This window comes from Electrophorus electricus, chromosome 7 (assembly GCF_041902795.1).
Source record: "Electrophorus electricus isolate QZ-2024a chromosome 7, ASM4190279v1, whole genome shotgun sequence".
Taxonomy (NCBI): domain Eukaryota; kingdom Metazoa; phylum Chordata; class Actinopteri; order Gymnotiformes; family Gymnotidae; genus Electrophorus; species Electrophorus electricus.
The window spans coordinates 25,839,729-25,851,191 of NC_137503.1; the positions used below are offsets into that span (position 1 = coordinate 25,839,729).

Consider the following 11,463-nt stretch of genomic DNA (forward strand, 5'->3'; position numbering starts at 1 on the left):
GTATACTGTTTGTAACAAAGATCTATGTTGCACGTTAGTTCATTATTTACATACGATAAAAGACCCTATTAGGTCTAATATTTCGTGAAATAAATTTGGCTATTTTATTGTAAAATCTTAAAATAGGTTTAAATTAAATACATAATTTAATTTAGAGTACGTTTATAGCACATAGGTGCGATTAAACAACGTACAATCTCCACCCATTTTATGAGGTGTCGGTGAAACGCCAGCAAATGCGGAGCGCATCCTCGTTCACCGCACCCTTCGCTCAGCGCTTGCCGAACAATTTCGGTCAATATTCCACTTCCAGCTATCTCGTCTTCTGGTGAATTAACATAAAGGGCTGACTGGTCTATGGCAAGAGCAAGAAGATTTTTGCAGAATGGAGACATGGAATCTATCTATTTTGCTGGAAAACCGTCGCTGAGTTAGCCAATTGTTCCTACACGACATTATGGCTAAACAGTACGATGTGCTGTTTAGACTCTTGCTTCTTGGGGACTCGGGTGTCGGAAAAACCTGTTTATTATGCAGATTTACGGACAATGAATTTCATCCTTCTCATATATCCACAATCGGTAAGAATAGGCTGTTCAATATTGTGTGGGAAATTTAAAATGATTGCCAGTGCATGGCTACCATTCACAAACTGATAAAAACAATGCAGAGAACATTATACATTTACTTGATATGGAATCCATCTGTTAATAACCCATTAATAACTCGTCTTCTGTTATGGCCCATTAATCTTAAGCAGAAAGAGAATATGAAAGAGAATAACAGCACAGTGATCTCTGTGTACTTATAACCACTGTGCTTAACTATTTTTTTAGGGAAAATAAAAACTTGTTTTCATGGAGACACTAAACAGCTGTTTAGGCTTTTCACACATTACAAGGGCATTTGAGTCCAGTAACAACCATAAACAAACATTTTTTGTTCATTTGGTATTTAACGTTAACTTTATCTTACAAAAAATTGTACAACATTCGGTCCTTCCATAGCTTCCACTATAGAATAATTTGTTCAGTATTGTCACATGATTCTGGTTACTCAAGATAATCAAATGATAATCAAGATAATCAAATTTTCCATTTGTTTATCTACAAGAAGCAATTGTTTAATAATTCTCATAAAAATACAGATGTTTTTTCTAACCTTCTGCAATAGTATAAGTGATTGAAAAAATATGATATCTTGCACCAAAGTTCTGCAGATTTAAACAAGTCTCTGCTGCTGATAAAGAATGTTAAAATATCATTATCATATTATGAAGATAATTTATCAGTGTCCAACTATAAAACATTGAGTCTCTGTTCTCCAAATTTTGTGTGTTTTTAAGAAGAACGTAAAGCCAAAGTCTAGCAAAAAGCTTCATATGGTGCAGATTTAACAGGATGTGTTCTGCTCCAGAGTTGGCTGGCATGGCCCTGCTGATTGCATTCACTCAACAAATAATGCCAAAAGACTCTCTTTGGCAGAAAAATAATATCTTTTTTTCTGCTTTCATAATTAGTGTACCTTAGTGCCTCTTTTTAAAATGAGCTGACCCATAGTTTAAAATCAGCGTGGCATCTGTCCACTGGGGCAGTTTTTCATGGACTCAGTATTTTATGTGTCTTGAGTTCATTGTTTTAATTTAGCAATAACTTTTATCGAGGAAATAGACTCTGGAGAAGCACAGACTTGGGCATTAAACTGTTCCGCTGGCTATGAGAAATGGCTCGAGACCTGCCTTAGATCACAGGTCAATGAGCTGCAGAACAGGGCTTGAGCCACATATAGTAAATTATAATACCAGGCTGCCAGGGCCCTGAGAGCCTGATACAGTGATTAGAAATGGCAGAGGCTGCAGGGCTTTTAGAGTTGAGACGTACCCCATGAATAATTTACAATCACTTTGTCCTTTAATATAAAAGTGAAAACTAATTTCTCATGAATATTGAGGATATTGATCCCCTTTGAACCAATGAACCCCTCAGCCTCCCTTGGTTAGGTCTAATGTTCACTACTAGAGTGCTAATGTTTAATGCAAACAATTACTGTTAGGAAAATGCAAAAAGATAAAAAGAGTTACTCTAAAGCTTTAAATGATTTAAAATAAATCTTTTATTATGTACTGTGACACTTTATTTTCATATTTTATGTTATGTGGTTCTCTGTTTGCTTCAGTCTGAATTCCACAGATTTTGCAAAATCATAGAAAGTTGAGACCCAAGACCACAAAACCACTGATAGAGGGCTACTGTTTTCTCTTCATACTGCCATGCTGTAGTCTTAAAGACAATAAAGTATTAAAATGTTTTTGAAAGTATTAAAGCATAACTACAGTGTTATAATAAGCAGTCAACAAATTAAATGAAATAAAATGTGGATCAGAAATATGATCAAATACTGCTTAAAAACCAACCAAATCAGCTCATCGGTGCTAGGTGAGAACTATCTGGGCATGGTTCAAATTTTTCTGTGAGCACACTTGATTGACAGTCCCCTGTGACGGATGCGCAGCCTGCTGTCGGAGTTAGAGATACTGCCACAGGGAGGAAGAATAGGGGTAAAGCTAACCAACCAATGAGGATATGGATACAAATAGTTAATATAAGCCTCATTCATTGGTGCTGACAAAATCGTAGATAGGGCTTTATGTTTTCTATGAGGATGAAATCAAAATTATAGGCTTAGATGTCAGCTCCATACACAACTAAAACTTGCGTAGAATTCACTTCAAAATTACTAAACTTTGAAACTGTATTCATAGGACACACTTTATATATTTTATTCTGTGGCCAGAAGACCAAGATTAACTTAATTGTGAAAAACAGATTGAAGTTCCCTGGGTTTTTTAATAATATTGTTTAAAAGATTTAGCCAAGGTTCTTTGAAATCATTTTAAATAGCATTAAAAACAGTACTATAAAAGGAAATTGTCAGTTGTAGTGTAACATGTGACAATTTGAAGTGCCTTTCACCCATAACCATAAGTTCATAGGTTGAAATTGCTTTAGTGCATACCAAAGTTAAATTTGCCATGAATACCAGACACAGGAATGTCCATGCTCCAAAGTTATGATAAAGAGATTATTTCACACAAGAGTTTTTTTTTTTTTTGGAATTCAGGCAGTCCTTTTAGTGTTCAGAGCCTTTTGTTGCCAAATCTGTACTTTGTGAAAAGATTCCATCTAACACACACTGAAAAGAAGCTCTTGAAGAACCCCCAAAAGGATCCTACCTGGAGAGGTTTTTGAAAGCGTACTGGTGGTGAGGTGATGGAGGGCAGAAGGGAAGCGAGAGAGACAGAGAGAGAGCGAGATGACTGATGCTCTTTCGGCATTTTCCATTCCTCGGGCTGGCTAAGTCACTGGTGTTGGTCATGGCTTTTCTGCGTCACTCTGTTTAGTCAAGGCAGTCTCATCACTGCTGGATTTGCCTCCTACCGGAGGAGCTTTTTTGCCCTGTTATGGAGCTGATCCTCCTCAGGCTTCTTTATTTTTAGTGATTGTATTGAATATACAACCAACATCAAAAAAACAAAAAAACAAAAACAAATCAGTGTATAATGATACAAAGCTAAAAACAGTACTTAGACATAGCCAAAGCAGTGCCCTGGTCACCCCATGATTAGCATTTAATTTACTACCAGAGGACTCGGTATTTGTATTTTTGATATTCAAAACCTTTATTCTTGCAGTACACATATCTGGAACTTTAACACATCAATGACATATGGTAGGCTCTAACTCTTTTTATTAGGCACTCTAAATATTGGATATTTGCGTCTGTGTTACAGCAATTTACCATTTTACTTAAAAATTGTACATAAATAGTCAAAAGAAGGATTCATGTTGTTTTAGTTCATTGTTTGGATGTGTCTGCATCGAAAGTGAGTAGTTCTCTTCATCTCATAGGTGTCGATTTTAAAATGAAGACGTTAGAGATTGATGGCATCAAAGTGAGGACACAGATATGGTGAGTAAGTGAGTTGCGCTTTAGCTCCGAACTGTGTGGTGTTGGAGCCAGTCATAACTCTCTCTTATGTCGGTTTCCTATAGGGATACAGCAGGCCAAGAGAGATATCAGACCATTACTAAGCAGTACTACAGACGAGCGCAGGTGAGCTGTCACGTCCATCACACGTAGTATTCAGAGAAATTACAGTAAAGAGCACAGGAAAAGCATCGGTTGATTCAATATTAGTAATTTCTTTGTGTTATATGAATATGGTTGCTTAGAAGTCGAAGGCAGTAATTGTGGATATTTGTATTGTATCGGATATTTGTAATGTAGCTGTCTGCACATGCATAGTAATGAGATACACAAGGTGAACAGGGAAGAAGACCATCTGTTTAATGTGCCTGTTGAGAATGCGCCTGTTTGAAGTAAAGTTATGAGCCAATTAATTCACTGCGAGAAGCATTATGGATGTGTGAACGAAGTCACGGTCTGTTTCTTTTTTCAGGGAATCTTTCTGGTGTATGACATCACAAGTGAGCGCTCCTTTCAGCACATTATGAAATGGGCCAGTGACATAGATGAGGTAAGACTTCAAAAATCGCAAGTCCACATACGTAATAACACTGGGGGAACTCGTGGGGTATAAATGCCACCACGTCCTTTATACTTAACACCTACGATGGAGAGTAAACCATCACATGTACTCACTGACTGGACCGTAACTGGTTAGATACTCAAAACTATGCAGAGGTGCTAGAAACTAGGAGCCAGTGTAGTCATACTTGATCAGCTGTAAATCAGTTCTTTTTCAGTAGGACTGTCTAGTTGTTATCTGCTATTACACTGGAACAACTTCTAGTTTAATCAGACTTTTTAGGCAGTGAAGAAAATGTGCATCACTGTATTCTGAGCAGAAAACATTGTTTGAACCCATCCATTACTGAACTAAGGGATAAGTTTCTAAGGGATATTAGGGATATTAAGGGATATTAGGACATGTACTGAAAATACAGTGGATGTGAAAAGTCTACATAGCCCTGTTAAAATGGTAGGTTGCTGTGATGTAAAAAAATGTTGGAACTTTATTGAGAAATTGCAACCTATAGCCTACACTGAAAATCAATTAGATTATAGAGAAAAAGGGAAAAATAAAATGTATTAAATTGCTTGCATAATGTGTACATTCCTAAACTAATACTTAGATAAAACGCTTTTAGAGTTTTTATCATGGCATTCAATCTTTTTGAATCAATCATTTTTTGAAATCATTCATGTTTCGATTCAATTTTATTCGTATAGTGCTTTTGATATTGTCACAAGCTTTATAGATGTCCAGATACAAGCCCTCAGTGAGCAAGTCAAAGGCACCAGAGGTAAGAGAAAAACTTCCTACAAGGATGAAGAATGACCCTTGCCATCCTCCCCCGATCCACACCAGACACCATAAGAACAAAATAAGAACAAAAGGAAAAGATCAAGACATTCATAAGAAAGGGAGGACATAGGAACAAAGAGTGTAAAACATGGCAGTCCAGTTATGGCAGTGCATTAAAATCATAATGACATTAACATGATAAAATAGTAAAAATAGTTCACATTGAATATATCCTAAAAATCCAGATGCTTGTGCAGATGTTCCAGTCTGGATCTGGCGTTTGAGTTGTGTCCCAACCCTGTCTTGTTCAGGAACAAATCGGAGTGACAGAGAAAGACAAAACGCGGAGCAGTGAGGTAGAAGATATGGTGCGTGGGCAGCAAATGACGGCGCCTTCAACAAGTCAAAGTTGTTGCAATATATGAGAGAATACAAACATGTAATATCCGCGCTGCCAGAGAGTTAAAGTGTAATTAGATACATGCCATAAGACGCTAACCATGAGTGTGATGATGCGAGAGGAAAAGGCAGGGTGCAGGCGTGAGTCCAAGAAGCCACAAAGGTGTTGAATGCAAAAACGATAGTAGACATAAACACGACAAGTCACGTAAAGACAACGAACGACCATGACCGCTCAGTCAGGGAGGACTAAATACGCAAGGCGCAGGTGCAGCAAGGAAAGGTTAATGAGGAACAGGTGGGTGTATTCGGGAAGGGAACTGGCACGAGTAGGGGGCGGAGCCAGGGAGAACAACAACGAATGGGTGCATAGGAGGGTAGAAACATAAACAAAGAGCGGGCGGGGGGCGCTGTTACACTCAGCCTTTGTCAGTTGGCATCGTTTGAATGTAAATTTAAAGGGGTTGTGTGTTTGAATCCCAAACTGAGGCGGAAAGCATGTTCAAAATTTGAAGGCCCTCATGAGAAAAAGATGAGGGACTGACAGCAGACCCACACTTTGAGCACAAATTGCTCCACACAGTGTATGAGTGGAGAGCATATGACAGGCTGTGTGTCTCAGTTCAGTGAGATACAGCAGAGCAGACCATTTATAGATTTATACTTCAGAAGTATTTTATAGTCAAATGTGGAAGTTAAATACTAAAAAGAAAAACTGGCTGGGCATCTCCTGTGCACGGTTTTGTTGTTTGATGAAGCTATTCTTTTGATTTAGAGGCGTGATTCGCATCGGTCATGCATAAAGGTGAAATTCGTCTTCATAACTGTTTTAGCAGACAGCTTATAGTTTGACGCCACAGCTGACTGGTGTTTGGAGCTTCGTGTTATTCCCCTCCTGATTAAAGCCCAGATCTAGCTGAGGAGCAGCACCAAAAGATTCTGATGCTGCCACTTCCATGCTTCACCATGGGGATGGTGTTGTTATCGTGATGCGCCATGTTTTTTGTTTGTTTGTTTGGGTTTTTTTGCACTAAACATATCTTTTATTAAAGTTAAACATATCTTTTATTAAAGTTAAAGTTTGGTCTCATCAGCCAATAACAATAATAACTGGGAGATTGAACCGATTTTTTGTAACTTCAGCTGAGCTTAGATTTTTTTTTTTTTAAGGATTCCATCTTGTCAGCCTAGTCTATAGCCCAGACATATGAAGAATTTAGGAGATTGTTGTTATATGTAGGGAACAACCACTACTTGGCAGAAATTGCTGTAATTCTTTTAGTGTTGCTGTAGGTTGCTGTAGGCAGCCTCCTTGACCTCCTTGACCTGGCCTTCATCACTTGTAGAGGGAGATCCTGTTATTAGTGATGTTACAGGTGCCTTATTTTTCACATTTGTTGATTGTCATCTTTACAGTGTTCCTAGTGTATTCCTTATATATCTGCTCTATAAACTCTTTATAAAATATATCTGCTTAATAAACTCTTTATAAAACATATATCTACTTAATAAACTCTTCATTATATATATATATATATATATATATATATATATATATATATATATATATATATATATATATATATGTGTTTTATAAACTCTTTATAAAAAATATTTGCTTAATAAACTCTTTATAAAAATATATATCTGTTTTATGAATTCTTGCAGTTCATGGCTTTTCCAGTTGGATGTTTCCAGGATGAACAGTTGAACTTTATTTGGAGTTAATCAGTCACTTTAATGGATGGAAGGTGTATACTACAAATTTAACACCAGTTTGAATCTGATTGGTTGATTCTGAATACTTCCACATTCTCAGTTATAACAGGGTTTGCACACTTATGCAAGTTCAGTATTGTAATATTGTTATTTTTTCACCCCCCCCCCCAAATATATCTGGTTGTTTGTCACTTCTTTCACCATAAAGGTGAAAACGTTTCTGACATGGTTTAACTTAGTTTCCTTTTTTTTTTTACTTTACAAAAACCTTGCATTTTAATATGAGTCTGTAGACTTTTAAAATCCACTGAGAATCTGTTTACGTATCTCTCTCCCCTTTATCTTTATCTCTCAAGTTGAGCTGACTCTATTTTGGCCTGCCTTCTTCTACAGCTTTATGTTAACAGTTTCTCTCTCTCATCAGTATGCTCCTGACAGAGTTCAGAAGGTCCTTGTTGGGAACAAGTCTGATGAGCAAGAAAAAAGACAAGTGGCCACAGAGCAGGGAAATAAGGTGTGTGTTTACTCAGCCCCTGCCATCGGTGGACGTCTCACTGTACAATACCTGTATCACAAATAGGCCTGTCATATGTTCACTGTACTAGATAGATGAATATAAGTGTCTTTGTTTTTAATACTAGCTTGCTAAAGCTTATGGAATGGACTTCTTTGAGACAAGTGCCTGTACGAATCACAACATTACAGAGGTACAAGTTAACCCTTTTTCCTGCTCTTTTTCTCCATCCTGTGCAGTCTAGCTGTTAGTGTTGTTTGTTGAGACAGGCTGTGTTTTTTTTCTTCTTTTTTTGTATCTGTTTCATTGCTTGGCAGCTGTAATTCAGGTGTGACTGCTCTTGCCATGCTTCTTGTTTCAGTCTTTCACCCGATTGGCTGAGCTGGTCTTGCAGGCCAATAAAAAAGACCTTGAGGCCCTGCGTGTCTCCATCAATGACAAGCTCAGTCTTGCAGACCTGGAAGAGGAAGAGAGAGTGTGTGGTAGCCATGACGATGTCCAAAAGGCCTGCTGGTGCTGAGGACAGGAAGTAACATAAATGTATTTTTGTTTTAAGATTTTTTTTTAAAAAAATCTCTGTTTGGCATTTTTCATGTTTAAATGTATTGTTAGGCTTGGTTTGGTGCCTTCCAGCTGACCGCTCCTATAATGACTAAAAACAAAACAAAGAGGCTAACCTTAATGTCATCAGGTGTAAGAGATGTGAAGCTTTTTTAGCCTAGCTCTCTGTGTGCACGTGTAGCCTTTCCCACTAGACAGTGCTGTGTGGTACTGTGCTCGATACTCGTCGCAAAGAAGCTTCTTTCACCAACACCACAGTGCTTCTCTGTTCTTAGTGACGCCATCGTCCACTGGTTTAGTTTTATTACGATGTTTTAAAATTATATTGACACAGACCAATTAGTTGATTAAAGAAATAGACAGTCAGTTGGGTCAAATGTGAGTGTGGAAGTGTTCATGTTCACAGAGTTACTGTAGCCTTTTCCAAAGAGAGACCCTGTCATATGGAACCAATTGGTTTCTTTGGCCAGTAAAAGGGGCACCATTGGGACATTGATATAAAGACGCTATAATTGTGGCTGTAATACATTTATGATAAACTCTCTCACTATTGCTCCCTTAACCTGAAGTGAGGGCTGAATCAGGTTGTTATAAGTTAAAAATGTCCACTATTGTAAGTTCTGAAGTGTTGGATTTTAGCAAATTCATTCATGACCACAAGGTCCAAATGAGATTTATACATTTCCATACTGGTTGAAAATGACACATTTAATAGCAGTGTGCACTATCATTGGAATTACTCTGATGCATTTATTGCAACCGATTCAATGTAAGATATGCCCTTATAACATTTAAGTGCGTGCAAGTGATATTATGGTATGTTGTATTGAATGAAATATTACACAGTATAATGCTAACATGTATGTCTGTGCTATTTGAAAACATTTAAAACAATATGAAATGCAACCTAAATTTCAGATACATCTTTAGACTTCTTATAATGCATATGTGACTCTATATATTATATGTATTAGGCCTATTGTGATTCTATTGAAGGAGTATAATGTTTATGAATAAATAGATACTTATTAGATATTTTAATCATTATGTCTGTGTGAAATTATATCAGCAGTCCATTATCAAATAGTAATTATTTGCTGAGCAAAATAATCATTAAGTATTTTGAAATAGCAATATGAATTGATGTATTGGCATGTGCAATACAATATATGTACACCAGGAGGCAGTTGTGAGGCGCCACCCCTCCCAACCCCAACCACCCAATATTTGTGGTTTGGTTGTATAACTGATTTGAGACAAAGAAATAGTCTCTGATACTTTAGTCTTAGACAACAGAGTGATCATTTATGTTTTGCCACCATTGAGAATGAACTTGTATTATTGCTCATATCTCTTTAAAATGCATTTAAATGTAATCTTTCACATAATGTATACAAATCTATTTAGATAAACTGTCTGCCTTTCAGCAAAACAGACCACAGATTAAAAAGGCAAACTGGACACTTGACACCCCAATCAGCAGTTAAGGTGCAAACAGATCAGAGTTTTACTCAGTGTGTTTCACACTTTTGCCTTCAGCACACAGCCAATGTTAGCAGGCCTTCTGGTTGTTCTGGGGTAGATTTGAGAATAATTTTATGCACATAGCTGATGTCAATGATTGTATTAATTGTACAGACAACTAATACATTGCCTCTATGATCTAATCAGTTTTGCCTTTAGTTCCATTTACTAAGAATAATATGTGTAAATGTGAGATGTTATAGCACATCAATGCTAAACAAAATGTCACACAGACGGAGAGTGATGTACTCCCTAAACAAAGGGAATTAAATATAGGTAGCTCATTTCATCCAGAGTTATGTTTTATAATGTTATATCTGTCACAGTATGGATTATAGAATCTGCAGCCTAACCATTGCTAAATTAGTAACTGTGGTGATACTGTGCATAGAAGCCAAACCAGGAACTGCTATTTTCCTAAAGAAAGGCTCCTGCTCACCGAATCGCTAACAAGCTACACTGTTTTCAGAGTCTCCACGTGGCTGATCGCATCCTTGATAGTGGCCCCTGCTGTGCTTCTCTCGCCTGCCTCTGGCTACAGCAGCAGGGCTGTGCCTCCATGCACTGACTCTAATTCTTGGTCCTGTGAGCCTACAGACAGGACTGAGGCAGGGGCTCCTCAGCAGCCTTGCATCCCAGCTCTCTCCCACAGTGCAGCTCTCTCCCACAGTACAGCTCTCTCCCACGGTGCAGCTCTCTCCCACGGTGCAGCTCTCTCACAGTACAGCTCTCTCCCACAGTACAGCTCTCTCCCACGGTGCAGCTCTCTCACAGTGCAGCTCTCTCCCACAGTACAGCTCTCTCCCACGGTGCAGCTCTCTCACAGTGCAGCTCTCTCCCACAGTACAGCTCTCTCCCACGGTGCAGCTCTCTCACAGTACAGCTCTCTCCCACAGTACAGCTCTCTCCCACGGTGCAGCTCTCTCACAGTGCAGCTCTCTCCCACAGTACAGCTCTCTCCCACGGTGCAGCTCTCTCACAGTGCAGCTCTCTCACAGTACAGCTCTCTCCCACAGTACAGCTCTCTCCCACGGTGCAGCTCTCTCACAGTGCAGCTCTCTCCCACAGTACAGCTCTCTCCCACGGTGCAGCTCTCTCACAGTGCAGCTCTCTCACAGTACAGCTCTCTCCCACAGTACAGCTTTCTCCCACGGTGCAGCTCTCTCACAGTGCAGCTCTCTCCCACAGTACAGCTCTCTCCCACGGTGCAGCTCTCTCACAGCGCAGCTCTCTCCCACAGTACAGCTCTCTCCCACAGTACAGCTCTCTCCCACGGTGCAGCTCTCTCACAGTGCAGCTCTCTCCCACAGTACAGCTCTTTCTCACAGTGCAGCTCTCTCCCACAGTACAGCTCTTTCTCACAGTGCAGCTCTCTCCCACAGTGCAGCTCTCTCCCACAGTGCAGCTCTCTCCCACA

General features: G+C 38.9%; 1 protein-coding gene across 2 annotated transcripts; it reads left to right on the forward strand.

Annotated features, from left to right (window-relative positions):
* Positions 1–38: 38 nt before the first annotated feature.
* On the forward strand, positions 39–9,563 carry rab15 (RAB15, member RAS oncogene family). 2 transcript variants are annotated; one of them, XM_081717349.1, is made up of 8 exons: positions 39–581; positions 3,692–3,729; positions 3,909–3,969; positions 4,053–4,113; positions 4,460–4,537; positions 7,872–7,961; positions 8,089–8,154; positions 8,323–9,563. In XM_081717349.1, the coding sequence occupies exons 2-8, from the start codon at positions 3,720–3,722 to the stop codon at positions 8,479–8,481; spliced, it is 525 nt and encodes a 174-aa protein (XP_081573475.1). In that variant the 5' UTR covers positions 39–581; positions 3,692–3,719; the 3' UTR covers positions 8,482–9,563. The 2 variants fall into 2 exon arrangements, with proteins under 2 accessions (XP_081573475.1, XP_026853970.1); XM_026998169.3 differs by lacking the exon at positions 3,692–3,729.
* The last annotated feature ends 1,900 nt before the right edge of the window (positions 9,564–11,463 follow it).